The sequence below is a fragment of the Carassius gibelio genome, chromosome A8 (genome assembly GCF_023724105.1).
Source record: "Carassius gibelio isolate Cgi1373 ecotype wild population from Czech Republic chromosome A8, carGib1.2-hapl.c, whole genome shotgun sequence".
NCBI classification, from domain to species: domain Eukaryota; kingdom Metazoa; phylum Chordata; class Actinopteri; order Cypriniformes; family Cyprinidae; genus Carassius; species Carassius gibelio.
The window spans coordinates 13,982,190-13,996,556 of NC_068378.1; the positions used below are offsets into that span (position 1 = coordinate 13,982,190).

Below are 14,367 nucleotides of genomic sequence, written 5' to 3' on the forward strand. Positions count from 1 at the left end.
AGACATATTACTTTACACAATATGACTAGAACAACTTATTTATATACTATATTAAACAAATACTAACTTTTTTCTAGTTTTCCTGATCTCAAGAGAAAGCAAATATTTTATAAGTTGGTGATCTTGTATGAAATCGAACAATTTGAATTCAACAAAAACATTAAAAGAAAAAAATTACATGAAGGTGTATCCCTAAATATAACCACATAACTAGATCATACGGACACATGAGTGAGATTCATACTAATTAGCCACCAAATTACCAACATGTAAAAATAGTTGTGAATCGCCATGAGATTGTGTTGCTTATTCTCTTGACTTTTCAGCAAACTGTATACAAAGTCAATCAATTAGTAACAGTCTAAACATGTATCCGTTTAGCAGCTGATTTTATCCAAAGTGACTAAATCGTAATTTTATTTTCACTTTATTACGTACTATCACTTACTTTATTTTTAAGTGACCAACAATATTAAGTGTTTGATTTTAATAATTCAAAATCTCCTGAAGTAAACTGTCTTTATCATATCAAACATCCCCTGTCACAACGGTCTGGCTCCTGCTAGCTTGTTCCTGTGCCTTCCTACAACAGAACAGACTCCAGAGCTTCTCTTTCAGATGCCTGTTTGAAGCGGTCAGAAGGACAGAAGTCATACCACTGTAAAAACTAAAGGCACTGGCTAAGATTTGATAGGTGACAAATTCCCCAATTAACCTTATAATGAAAAACAAAGCCACAATACACAGAGTGGACAGATAAACTCCCACCAGAGAGACAGTGATCTTGCACACCAGGAGGTATGAGTCAGATCCCTGCACCTGGGTCTGGTTCTTCTTGAGAGCCAGCGTGTGGGCGCATAGATGGACGACCATTCTGATAGAGGTGGGCAGCATGATCATCAGAGGGATCGGGCAGAGGAGGAAAAGAATAGCACCAGCGTATTTATAAGCGTCCATCTGTATAGTGAAGGAGGGCATTGGACAGGTCAAGTTGGCGTTATCGTTCATGCTCTCATTTGTTTCCAATGAATCCACAATGTCAAGTGAGAACATAGGAAAGAACAACAAGGAGGAGAACACGCAGCTCAGCAGCAATGCAGCGTTGATCACAGAGGAGATGTTCCTCTTCAGTGCTCGGAAACAGTCTGAGGAGAAATTAACAACTTTGATGCAGTAGAAGAGACTCAGCCATGCGATGGCCCAGAAGCTGATGAAGCTGCTAGTCATCATTAGATATATTTCAGTCCGGATAGCTAAAGGATATGGCTTGATGCACCAAATTTGGGGATTCTGAAAGACGCTCACCACCATTCCGAAGGTGGCAAGTACCAGGGTAATGTTGCTGATGGAGATGATGTTTAGGATTAAACCGACAGTCTGAATGGTCCTGGTCTTCACTTGCTGTTGTATAGTAAAAATAAGGTTAAATATGTTTCCAGAAACACCAACGACCACAAGCGCAACAAAAAAAAGAATGTGTCCAATGGAGGTTGATGGGGGTGCCATAATGTTGCTCTTTAGAGAGGGAAGCAGACAAAGCAGAGTCCTGCACTGATGTGAGGTTTGTGAGAAGCGAATTGTCTTGGGTAGAAACAGGGACTCAATTTATTATGCAAAGTGACTTTGCGAGGGTAATCAGAGCAGGCTTCTGTCAAAGCTAAAAACACAAATAAGGTAAAATGAGAGAAATGCACCATCTTTACTACAGTTCAGATTACACCAACCAAGGCAAAACAAGAGAGTTTGCAAATGTACTATATTGTAAAGCTTATCCATGTCATTTTTCACTAACAACATAGTGAGCTTATGCATGTCACTGTTGTATTGAATGTTCATGTTATTAGTATTCAGAATTTGCCTATTCAAATCTTGTTTGTTTGCTTTTTAGTCATAGTTGGAAACATGTTGGATAAAATGTAATCTGTACAATTTACTATGCAAATGTCCAATAAGTTTTCCACTTACATCCACATATGGGGATAATGGCTTGACAGATGAAAATAAAAGCATTTTGATGAGTCTATAATGTAACAACATTAAAGAAACTCAAAATCCAACCTTATATAGGATATTTGCATTTAAATATATACATTATCATAATGATCTTAAGTTAAAATGAAAAAAGAGAAAAACCTGAGAAAGAATGAAATTCCGCGGTGGAAATATATTTATTTTAAATGTATTCAAAATAATATTGAAGACTGATTTAAAGATGAAAGTGTTATGAATATGTAATAATTTCGAAAACATTTTGTCTCGGTGAAAAGTCTTTCGTCGTCCCAAGAAAGAGTGTGGCAAATAACTGTCTTACAAAAGACCATGTGACCTCCTCCTGCGCGAGCTCAGAGCACAGCTGCACTACGCAGTCATCATTCCTTCGCCACTGTTTACTGAATCACCGCCATGCCTTGCACTTTGCTAAATCTATGTGAATATGACACGCAAAAACTCGTCAAAATCAAGAGCGTCAGACTTGGCTCGTTTAAATGGACGTTAAACGGAGTGATCTTGATGTTCATTTGGTAAGTGTTTGTGCCCGCTGTTTCTTGCATGTCGCACCCGCATCATTTAACAAGATTTCATTCATGTAGCTCATTTACAAGCGTTACTATGTGTTTACATGTACTGACCGACGCAGATTCTTGTCACTATTCAGATTCTTAGTCACTATTCAATGTTATGACCCTACTTTACAGTATCATGATGCTTTGGAAAAAAGAATATCAAGAATATGATCTTGTTGTGAGTTCTGTGACCACAAAGGTTAAGGGAGTGGCAAAGATAACTACACCCGACATTGGAGAAGTTGTGTGGGATGTGGTGGACTACAGTGGACACTATCAGGTAAAAGTAGGCTACACCATTTATCATTGTTATTTTTCATGCCACAAAAAATATCAAAATTCAAATCTACTTTAGGTAGCTAATAATGTTGTTCTTGTTTTTATTTCGGTAGGGAAGAAACTCCTTTTTTGTGACTACAAATGTCATTGTTACAAAAAACCAAAAACAGGGTAATTGCCCCGAGGTAAGTGCAGTTATTCTGATTTCAGTTTATTTGGTAATACAATGGAGATAAAGTCTTATTATTATTATTTTTTTTTTTTTGTATGTACACACTTCAGGTTCTACCACATGGGAAACCGTGTCGAACAGATAAAGACTGTGAGAAAGGGTTTTCTGACCAGCATAGCCATGGTAATGATATATGAAGAAGTCATTTTAAGTTATGCAGCTTGAGAGGAAGCATCTCGATATCAGGCCATTCATATTTTGCTCAGAAATGAAATGCTATTTTATTTTATTTTGTTTATATTTGAATAATACTACCTGGGCTGTGTTTTATTTCATTGATAACATAAACTGTTATGTCTTTCTGTGATCTGAGGTTTGTTCCTGTGTTTGCCTCTAAGGTGTTCAAACAGGTGCCTGTGTGAAGTTGGACGTATTTAAGAAAACATGTGAAGTTACAGCTTGGTGCCCCATTGAGAACAAGAGGAATCCCAGGTGCTGTAAGGTGCTAATTTATATTAAAGGGATAGCTTATCCAGAAATAAACATTTAGTCATTATTAATTTGTATTTGTTTCATTCAGAACCTGTATGTAACACAAATGCAGATATTATGATTATAGAAAATGTATTTGTCCATATAATGAAAGACATTGAAGTCCCAAATGACTCATTGTTTGTTCCAAAAAAAAAACCTGAAACATTTTTATTAGAAATAAGAAAGTCATGCTGGTTTGTACTGACACAAAGGTGAGTAAATGAAAACAGAATATAGATTTTTGGGTGAACTATACCTTTAAGAAGGAACAGTTTGATGGGAGAATGTTCTCTAAATGATATTGAAATATTCTTTAATTGACTCTTGATGGACTCTTTGTCCTACATACTGTTGTTTGTTGAGTATATTCAAACTTACTGTGACAGCAAAGCTATTTGGCAAAACAAAACAACTCGTCATCAACTATGCTGCAAAATTTATAAAAAACTTGACCCTGCAGTTCAGAGCTACCAGTGCCACCAAAGAGACATTTGAGGAACCGGTTTGAGGAAGCTTCAGTTTCATATAAATTTAGATTCTTTGTACAGAAGTTTTCTTATGTCAGGCTTTCCTTTCCGTTTCTGTAGACCTGCTCTTTTGGCATCTGCAGAAAACTTCACTGTGATGATCAAGAATAACATCAGATTTCCAGCATTTAATTACATAAGGTAGTATACAAGTTTTAAATGAACATTAATAACACACAATAATAACATTATAAATGTTAGTGCAACATACTTAATATATGTGTTAATTGTTAGCAGTAACGTTTACTTTAAATGTTAGCCAAAAGGAAGCTCCGGATAATATTTAGTGTTAATAATATAGTCATCCATTTATGTTTTTCTCTTAGAAGAAACATCCTGCCTGAAATGAAAGACACTGACCTTAAAGGTTGCATTTATAACCGGCACAAAAATCCATTCTGCCCCATTTTCCGTTTGGGAGATATTGTGAGTGAGGCCAAGGAGAACTTTTCAGAGATGGCGGTGGAGGTGAAACCTTTCTTTCCAAGCACACTAGGACATATACTACCTTTGAAAATTTGGAGTCGTTAAGTTTTTAATGTTTTTGAAAGACTTTTATGGTCACAAAGACATAATTTGATCAAAAATTCAGTAAAACAAGCAATACTGTTAAGTATTATTAGAATGTAAAATAACAGTTTTCTATTTTAATATTGTGTACAGCATAAACTGACGCTTTGGGGAAACACCATTCTCCTCAAATACTGAAGCCTTATTTGCTTAACACCATTGTATTGCATTTGCCAATGGTACTCAAGCGTGTGAAAAGGGCCTGGGAAAGAGCCCTATATAAGCAGCACTGAGCGGTATTTCATCAGAAACTTTTGACTTAATATAAGAGCTTATGAAAGACCTGAGTGTAAAGCCTGGAATACACTTGAATATAGAGAGATTGATATCTGAAGATTTGAGTTGACAAATTCCATAGAAGATTGCATAGTGTATGATAGCAAATACTATAGAATACCACAAATACGTGTAACTCATAAAATTTTGAATGGGGTTCAATTTGATAGAGCATCCATATTATTGATATTAATATCGTTGCTCTATCAAATGAAGCCCCGCCTTCTGAGTAAAAGAGCCAATCACTAAAAGTCGGTAAAGTCAGCGCATCACTGCATCACTTTTACCGCTATTTGAGACAGTTGTTGTCAGACTTCATTGGTGATTTCAAATATAACATTTAATCTTAAGTTTGGTGAAAAGTTTTGGAGAATGTGATGTTTCTCCATTCAAAGAGATAGGAGCTGCACTTGCATGCCTGAGAGGTGTTTCGAAGATGGCTGCCGAGTGACATGACTTGCCTTAAAGGGACTTTGATAATGGTCACAGGCTCTGATTTTTTTCACTTCAGACTTTGTGCGAATTCCAAATGGCTTTTTTGCGCCCTTGACCGACCAACACTTTCTTTTATTTGAAATATAAATCTTTTGTAATATTATGACTGTATTTACTCTCATTTTTTATCAGTTTAATGGATTTTTGGATCTGCTCCACAGGGTGGTGTGATTGGCATCCAGATCAACTGGGACTGTGACCTGAACCCCATCTTTCACAGCTGTCTGCCTAAATACTCATTTCGTCGCTTAGACGAAAAAGAAAGCAACCGAACCTTGTTCCCTGGGCTCAATTTCAGGTGTGAACCACTTGATGTGAACCACCATATGTGAACTGTGATATCTAATAATGTTTTTTGTAGGTTTGCACGATACTCTACAGTGAATGGTGTAGAGCAGAGAACGCTCTTTAAAATGTATGGGATTAGATTTGATGTGATGGTGTTTGGAAAGGTGAGACCATTTTATTCTATATTGTCATTACTTGGCATGTTTGCTTTCGCATACAAGACGCACAAAAAGTTGTCTATATTCTTCACAGGCTGGAAAGTTCAGCATCATTCAGCTAATCATCTACATTGGATCTACGCTCTCGTATTACGCTCTTGTAAGTATCCCTTAAGCCCTGAACAAGTCCGAAAAGTGTATGAAGTAATGAAATGTTTACGTCTGAGTTTGTCTTTTAGACAACAGTATTCCTGGACTGGCTTATTGGAACAGGCTGTTACTCCAAAGAGGCAAAACAGAACTACACTGAGAGGAAGTTTGAGGCCATACAGGACAGAGAAGAGGTGAACACACCTTATAAACATGACATAATGGATAGCACTTCAGTTTGTCGTGTTTTAACACCTTTAATGCTTTACACAGGCTAAATACAGCTTACACCGAGAATCTGAATTATACTTGAATCTCGCATAACGTATTTGTTGCAGTGCTTTCTTTGTGTGTCATTTGTGGATGAGGACAAGTTAAGAGTGGTGAAAAAATCCAGAAAGAAAAGACTACAGGAGACAAAACCCCTTTCCTTACACCAGCCCAAAGTAAGTTCCTCGTGTTAAATTGTCACATATTTGCCAAATTTATACTTGACCCATACTCTGAATTCATGCTCTTCATTTAACCCGTCCAAGTGCATACACACAGTAGTGAACACACACCCGGGGCAGTGGGCAACTATATTGGTTCTGTCATCATTTACTCATCTTCATGTCGTTCCAAGCCTGTGAGGCTTGCTTTCTTCTGCAGAACACGATGTATTCAATACAGTGGCAGTACAACCTGACTCACTTTAACAGTAATAAAGCAACCAGAAGTGTCAGCGAACACGCCATGTGGCTCACTGATCATTTCCCAAGTACTCTGATTGTTTTTGATGAAAAGCAACATGATATTTAGGGGCCAAGCCCCGAAGGTGCTGTAATCCCTGTTGTGTTTGTATGTTGCCTTTATTATTATAATTCCTGTCCAGCCCTGTGAAGGCAACATAAGAAAATTATGAAATTTTGCACACTTGTATTGATGGTCATGAATAGTGATCTGACCAAATTTGGGGTCTCTAGGACCAACTCTATAGTGCCTTAAGAAGTTAAGATATAATCTTTTCAAATGCTAATAATTTTTAACTCTTTTTTTTCTAGAAAAATTAAATTTAGTTCATCTGATTATGCTTTTCATGCTGATCACATTCAATAGCTTACATTAAGACTCCACCTATTACAGTAGTGGCTATTTTCTTTGCTGCTCCTTTGTCCAATTCTTCTGAAAATGGGCAGATATGGTCTTTGGACTAAGCTGCACAGAAATGACTGAACAGAATTTTGATATTCATGTTTGTTCAAAAGTTATGATTTGTACTTAATTATTTTAACCCAAAACTGCTTCAGAGGCTGTATCTTGGCCAAACATTGAACATCCAAAACAAAACTTGGTTGAATTCATCAGCACCATAATCTGAGGGTTCATGCTAAATTGGAGAACAGCGCCACCTATGGATCATAAGATATGAAAAATTGCTTTTTTTGCTAATAGTTTTTGACAGTAAGTCATAAAATCATAATCTTTTTTGCAAGGATCAGATGAACTGCCTGTCCATTTTGAAAAGTGTCATAAATTGCCATATCTTTTGAACCATTTGACATGTCACAGACAGAACAGAACATGGCATTGGACATTTAAAGTCAACTTTAGGCTTAAGGTGCGTGCCTAAACAGTCAAATACATGCAAAAATGTGTCAAAATGCGGCACTTGGGGATTATTCACATAAACCCAAAGTTGGATATGTATTATTTGAATGTACAGTTAAGATTGAAAATATGTGCATAATGGGAAATTGGATCCATGAGGCTCTTAAAGTGACAGGTGGCTATATTTCTGCTGCTGACTGTGACTTTAATATTAATCAAACAACAAAAGACAAAATCACTCACTGCTCTTGACTGAAGGATTTGTGTAGCTTTAATAAGAAACAATGAAGTTAAGAATTAAACAAAGAAGACTGCTGTTTTATTTTACATTCAACTATTCAATTTTATTGGTAGGCTGAATACTTCAGACTTGCACTGTTTGTTTCATTTGCATCTTTTTTCCCCACTGTATTTGTCCTTTGCTTAATTACTGACCATTGTATTATTTTTCAACAATTTTTTAGTTACCCTAGGATTCTGAGGTTTTGAGAATTGTGAAATTTGGCTGGTCTCTAAAATGTAAATGTCATAGCAACCTTATTTATAGAAAATATACAGTATATTTGATATATTTATCGTTATCTTTAAATAAATCACTTCATATAAAGTTTTCGTCATGTGGTACACTCATTATCATGTTAAATAATTATGATTACAATATTGACCAAAATAATCGTGATTATAATTTTTGCCATTATAATTGAGCTGTCCTATTTTGAATTGATTCTCAGTTGAACCTCAGAACATCAGCATCTGTATTAATGCTCATCTTCTCAGTGGAGCAACAAGATGAGTGACAGGCACTTGACCAGGATATTGTGGGTTCGATTCTCGTGTGGTGCAACTTTATGAAATTGTGTGTAATGTTGTGTTGTTTTGATTCATTAGTATTCAGTTCAGCACTATACTAATCTTTATTCCTCTTGGATTAGAGTTTTTATTTAAACTCTGTTTATTCGCACCTAAGATTCTGAACAGGTTCTTTTTTTATGTCCATTCAATTTCTGCTGTTTTTGCTCCATCTGTTCTGAGCTACAACCCCTTTTGGGGCTAAGCCCTGTAAAAAAAAAAAAAAAACATTTATTCCGATTTCATTTGAATTTTTACGTTTTCAGTTTTTTTTTTTATGTCTGAATAGATTTTATTAATTGTTATTTTATTTTTATTAAACTAAATAAAAAGGAGGAATATCAAGTTTTTCGAGAGTATATTTCGGTTAATGTTTTATGTCTTTTCAAATCATAAAAACATTTGCTCTGTTCTCTTTCAGAATGATTTGGCAAGCATGAAGACTCTGATGAGCGCTCTGCAGTGTGGTCAAAGCAGAAGTGAGCCTGTACAGAATGGCCAGAGTGGTTGGCTAAATGAAGAAAAAAAGCTTCCCAGAACGCACAGCAGCAGTCAAAGCATAGACACGCCATTACTGGAGATGCCACAGTCTGGGAGTCCGGACTGGTGTCAGTGTGACTGCTGCCGTCCTACCGACTCCTTGCAGGAGCAGCTGTGCTGTCGGTCAAGGAAAGGGCGCTGCATAACCTCCTCCCCGCTCTTTTCTACTCTGGTAGTCAGTCGCTCCGTCCTGGAGACTGCTTTGTTCTATGTGGATCCCCTAGCAGAGCTGGGTGATGAGGCTCAGCTGCGCCATGGGGCCTATGCTCAATTCATTAGATGGCGCTTTGGTGACAGCACACCCAGAGATGCTGTTCCAGTAATACCCAGTTGCTGTGTATGGAAGATAAGAGCAGAATACCCCAGCCCTGATGGGAAATACAGTGGCCTTAGACTCTATCAAGCTGTACCGTTTTAGATAGACTTCAATAGATAAGATATTTTCCATTTTATGTTTAGACATTTAATCACAATGACAATGCCTTAGGTATAAAAGGGAATGATTCAAACTACAGTCAGTAATACAGTATATAATGAGTCATTTTTACAATTTTAATCTACAAAACAACCAAATTATGTACCATATTAACCAAAGAAATGCTGTCGGGACGTATTTACTAACGCAGATGCATTTGAACTTAAAAAATCTAACCAAACAAACCTGCTTTACTAATCATTTTAAGTGTTATTAAACACTGATAGACTCAAACTAATAAATAAATAAAAAAACTATCTTATAAAAAAAAGTTTAGTATACACTACCAGTCAAAAGTTTGTGGTCAGTTTTTTTTTTTTAAGAAAGAAATTATTTTATTCAATAATGCATTAAATCGATCAAGATATTTCACAAAATGATTAAGCAGCACAGCTGTTTTTAATGATAATAAATGTTTCGTAATCAGCATATCGGCATTTTACAAAAAGGTTCCAAACGATCATGTGACACTGAAGAAAAAAGTCTTTATAGAATAGGACATATTCAGTTTTACTAGTTTTTCAGTTTTAAGTGTGGTGAAAACGTCCAGTTCACTCCTTAATGGAGGTCCATATGAGTTTGTCTCCATGGAGCTCTATAACAGTATGGTATAATTTTGTGTAACAAAAAAAAATTCAGAATAAATTGATTTAACTTTTACTCATCAGTGGCACATTGTCACCTTTTTGGTTCAGGTGATTGAATTTATTGGCATAGAATTCATGGTCTTGAACCAGTCACAAACAGCATTCACATGGGAAAAGTTCAGGAGCAACATGAAAATATTTGAGCCAAAGACACTCAAATACAGGTCCTTCTCAAAAAATTTGCATATTGTGATAAAAGTTCATTATTTTCCATAATGTAATGATAAAAATTAAACTTTCATATATTTTAGATTCATTGCACGCCAACTGAAATATTTGAGGTCTTTTATTGTTTTAATACTGATGATTTTGGCATACAGCTCATGAAAACCCAAAATTCCTATCTCAAAAAATTAGCATATCATGAAAAGGTTCTCTAAACGAGCTATTAACCTAATCATCTGAATCAACTAATTAACTCTAAACACCTGCAAAAGATTCCCGAGGCTTTTAAAAACTCCCAGCCTGGTTCATTACTCAAAACCGCAATCATGGGTAAGACTGCTGACCAGAAGGCCATCATTGACACCCTCAAGCGAGAGGGTAAGACACAGAAAAAAATTTCTGAACGAATAGGCTGTTCCCAGAGTGCTGTATCAAGGCACCTCAGTGGGAAGGCTGTGGGAAGGAAAAAGTGTAGCAAAAAACGCTGCACAACGAGAAGAGGTGACCGGACCCTGAGGAAGATTGTGGAGAAGGACCGATTCCAGACCTTGGGGGACCTGCGGAAGCAGTGGACTGAGTCTGGTGTAGAAACATCCAGAGCCACCGTGCACAGGCGCGTGCAGGAAACGGGCTACAGAGAAGCAGCACTGGACTGTTGCTCAGTGGTCCAAAGTACTTTTTTCGGATGAAAGCTAATTTTGCATGTCATTCGGAAATCAAGGTGCCAGAGTCTAGAGGAAGATGCCAAAATGCCTGAAGTCCAGTGTCAAGTACCCAGTCAGTGATGGTCTGGGGTGCCATGTCAGCTGCTGGTGTTGGTCCACTGTGTTTTATCAAGGGAAGGGTCAATGCAGCTAGTTATCAGGAGATTTTGGAGCACTTCATGCTTCCATCTGCTGAAAAGCTTTATGGAGATGGCGATTTCGTTTTTTTAGCACAACCTGGCACCTGCTCACAGTGCCAAAACCACTGGTAAATGGTTTACTGACCATGGCATTACTGTGCTCAATTGGCCTGCCAACTCTCCTGACCTGAAACCCATAGAGAATCTGTGGGATATTGTGAAGAGAAAGTTGAGAGACGCAAGACCCAACACTCTGGATGAGCTTAAGGCCGCTATCAAGCATCCTGGGCCTCCAGAACACCTCAGCAGTGCCACAGGCTGATTGCCTCCATGCCACGCCTGCAAAAGGATTCCCGACCAAGTATTGAGTGCATAACTAAACATAATTATTTGAAGGTTGACTTTTTTTGTATTAAAAACACTTTTCTTTTATTGGTCAGATGAAATATGCTATTTTTTTTTTAGATAGTTCAACTGAAAAATATTTTTTTTGAGGATTCTTTGAGTAAAAAAAAAATATATATATATATATATATATATATATAGAGAGAGAGAGTAACATTGTACTTAATGCATCCTTGCTGTATAATAAGTATTCCTTTATTTAAACATTTTCAACAATGGTGTATATAAACAGATATACAGCATTATTGAAGATAGAGACTTTTAGAGCAGTGACACTGAAGTCTTCTCCTGCCTTAGTTACCATGTTCATGGTTCTAGGTCTGTTTTACGATCAAACATGCAGTTTTTATTTTTAAGTATGTGTGGTTGATGAGATGCAGAATCTTTAGCCTAGAAATAGCACAAAACAATAGATTTACATAGCTCACGAACACTTGACTTTAAATGATGATTCTCTCTCAATTGCGTCATTAAGACCTCACATTTAAATGATAGATATCATTGGCTTTTTGTTATAAGACTAAAATGCATGAACTTACTGGTACTTCCTAAAACTGAACTTTAGATATTGTATGTTTTTGATCAGCACTGTGAAGTCCTCTGCTGCACTAGCAGGTCTGTATAATCACAGACTATATTAATATTTACTTCAATTGTGCAAAGGGCTTTTTAAGACACTCACTCTGGAATGATGGTATTATTTTCAAGCAGACTCCGTGTCTGCACCTCACAAGTTTTGATCTTATCGGAGTACTAGCCCTTATCAATGTCTGCATTAAATATCTCTGCTTTTGATTAACACGATGTTAACGGATTCATCATACAGTAAGCGTTAATCATTCCAACACGATCTAAAGTTGAATCATATAAACATCTACAAGGTCTACATTCACTATGGAACTTGGATGAAAGTTAAACAAACTCAGTATGGTGAACAACTCAAATAAAATGTGGCTTAATAATTGAGCTTTAGATGGATTATATACAATGATTTCCATTAAACTGCAGGCCCTCATACTACAAAGAAGAAAATCATATATGGAAATGTTGTTCTGTATTAGAAACACCCTCGCATTCGATTTTTGTAATTTGATGCCAAGTTAAAATAATACAAAGTATAGTGTTATAATGTACACGCATAAAAAAAAAAAAATACAAACAAATTTGGAGTATTTATGCCTCTGGTGACACTCGTCATCACAGTCTTGTGAAAAGGGACAATTATTGAAGAAAATACATTAAAATTTCCTCACTGCATTAATTTCACTGTAGTGTCTTGATACTTGACAGCTCATCTAGTAGGGCTGATATATACAGAGTTGTAACCAGAAGAAAAAAACAACTCACAGAATTAGGAAAAATAGCAAAATCACCCATTTATTTCCCAAAGCATAAAATGAACATTATAAAATGAAGCAGACCAAAATTATTATAAAATTAAGGAGAAAAAGGTTTCCACAAAACTAGCGCCTTTTCTGGAACACGTTCCCTCGTCCTGGTCCTCCCCCACGGCCACGGCCTCTGGCAGCCACTGCAAAAACATCATGACAACTTAAATTTGATCACGGTTCTCATATATATATATGTGTGTGTGTGTGTGTGTGTGTTAGATGTGGAGACTAGAGTATAGAGGGTGTATATACCTTGGGCTTTGAGAATAGCCGCTTTTCCTCGACCGGCACCAGCGGCCTGATTTTTGTTCTTCATACTCTTTAACATAGGAGCATTTTTCAGCATGTCGGGAAGGATGAGGAACCTGATCTTACTGCCACGAATATACACCAGCTCCAGCTGAGATACACGGCCATCCCTGTATGTGACTGTGATGTTTGCCATCTGGAGGACAATTTAGAGATAAAAAAAAGATTAACAAATATTTTCCAACAAGAGTCAGGGGGGTACTTTTGTACAAATCATGTTACAAAACATTTATATCTATGAAATCGAGTGCAAGAATTGATAACGGAAAACCGATCAAATGAAGTTTCTATCAGCGGGAAATATAGCAGTTCAGAAGAGGAGCAGAAGATTAGTTTGGACAGTAGCACCTGGCAGTTCATGTTGTCCTCAGCCTCGATCAGTTTGCCCCTGTAAACCTCCCCGCTGGTGGTCTCACAGGTGACGATGTGTCCCTCTGCTTCATGAAGGACTTTGATGGGCACACCGATGGACATCTTCACTAGCTATCTGTCAACCTTCAGAGAGTGAGGATAAGACACCACAGAGAAATAGAAATAACTTAGACAAAGGACTTTAAGAGGAGGCGCAAACTAATTGACGTTGTATGAATGAAACAGATTTGACAGATCTTAATGCTAGTTTGTCGCAAACAAGCAAAATAAAAACACACACATAAATAGAGGTAATAATTTAACTATGAATCCACAAATAATCCCAGACAGACGCGAGCCAGTTACACCTTTTTCAAAGAAATGAATAAAAACTCACCCAAACGTGCTCCGAACGTCCACAAACAGTTCTGTCTTCCTCGTTCAACAGAATTTCCGGTAATTTTATTCTACCGCAGACACGTACTGCCACCTACCGGACTGAATGACACATCATCACACCTTACGAGCATAGCAAATAAAATAACCCATTTAATCACAAATCTAGTAATAATCTGGTTTGTTTTTTATAAAATATTGAATTAAAAAAAATTAAGATTTTTTTTAGAAATAAAATACTTGTCTCAATACTTTACTCATCTTGGGGGGGGGGGGGGGGGGGGGGTAATTAAAAGGGTTTATTAGTTATAATTATTTGTATTTTGTTTAATTTGAGATGCCTATATAACTTGTTAGTATATATATATATATATATATATATATATATATAT

At 36.7% G+C, this 14,367-nt stretch overlaps 3 protein-coding genes across 4 annotated transcripts; 1 reads left to right on the forward strand and 2 right to left on the reverse strand.

Annotated features, from left to right (window-relative positions):
* Positions 1-465: 465 nt before the first annotated feature.
* On the reverse strand, positions 466-1,506 carry LOC128018130 (taste receptor type 2 member 40-like). Its single transcript, XM_052603497.1, has one exon. The coding sequence runs from the start codon at positions 1,504-1,506 to the stop codon at positions 529-531; it is 978 nt and encodes a 325-aa protein (XP_052459457.1). The 3' UTR covers positions 466-528.
* Positions 1,507-2,352: 846 nt separating this feature from the next.
* On the forward strand, positions 2,353-10,131 carry LOC128018525 (P2X purinoceptor 4). Its single transcript, XM_052604086.1, has 13 exons — positions 2,353-2,522; positions 2,697-2,844; positions 2,957-3,028; positions 3,126-3,198; positions 3,414-3,507; positions 4,137-4,217; positions 4,403-4,544; positions 5,579-5,715; positions 5,779-5,869; positions 5,958-6,023; positions 6,103-6,207; positions 6,352-6,459; positions 8,874-10,131. Exons 1-13 carry the CDS (start codon positions 2,404-2,406, stop codon positions 9,408-9,410), a joined length of 1,773 nt encoding a protein of 590 aa, XP_052460046.1. The 5' UTR covers positions 2,353-2,403; the 3' UTR covers positions 9,411-10,131.
* Positions 10,132-12,879: 2,748 nt separating this feature from the next.
* On the reverse strand, positions 12,880-14,095 carry LOC128018526 (small nuclear ribonucleoprotein Sm D3-like). Of its 2 annotated transcripts, none has more exons than XM_052604087.1 (4): positions 13,977-14,095; positions 13,577-13,723; positions 13,172-13,364; positions 12,880-13,059 (listed from the first exon to the last, which is right to left on the reverse strand). In XM_052604087.1, exons 2-4 carry the CDS (start codon positions 13,700-13,702, stop codon positions 12,992-12,994), a joined length of 387 nt encoding a protein of 128 aa, XP_052460047.1. In that variant the 5' UTR covers positions 13,703-13,723; positions 13,977-14,095; the 3' UTR covers positions 12,880-12,991. The 2 variants fall into 2 exon arrangements, with proteins under 2 accessions (XP_052460047.1, XP_052460048.1); XM_052604088.1 differs by lacking the exon at positions 13,977-14,095 and adding an exon at positions 13,881-13,959.
* Between the last annotated feature and the right edge of the window lie 272 nt (positions 14,096-14,367).

Bases quoted from the DNA above. Each gene is read 5' to 3' on its own strand.
- LOC128018130 (XM_052603497.1), bottom strand. From the start codon at position 1,506: ATGGCACCCCCATCAACCTCCATTGGACACATTCTTTTTTTTGTTGCG.
- LOC128018525 (XM_052604086.1), top strand. From the start codon at position 2,404: ATGCCTTGCACTTTGCTAAATCTATGTGAATATGACACGCAAAAACTC. The intron at 2,845-2,956 runs GTAAAAGTAGGC...TTATTTCGGTAG, and splicing joins ACTACAGTGGACACTATCAG to GGAAGAAACTCCTTTTTTGT. The intron at 3,029-3,125 runs GTAAGTGCAGTT...TACACACTTCAG, and splicing joins AACAGGGTAATTGCCCCGAG to GTTCTACCACATGGGAAACC.
- LOC128018526 (XM_052604087.1), bottom strand. From the start codon at position 13,702: ATGTCCATCGGTGTGCCCATCAAAGTCCTTCATGAAGCAGAGGGACAC. The intron at 13,365-13,576 runs GTGCTACTGTCC...ATTGTCCTCCAG, and splicing joins AGGACAACATGAACTGCCAG to ATGGCAAACATCACAGTCAC. The intron at 13,060-13,171 runs GTATATACACCC...ATGTTTTTGCAG, and splicing joins GGCTATTCTCAAAGCCCAAG to TGGCTGCCAGAGGCCGTGGC.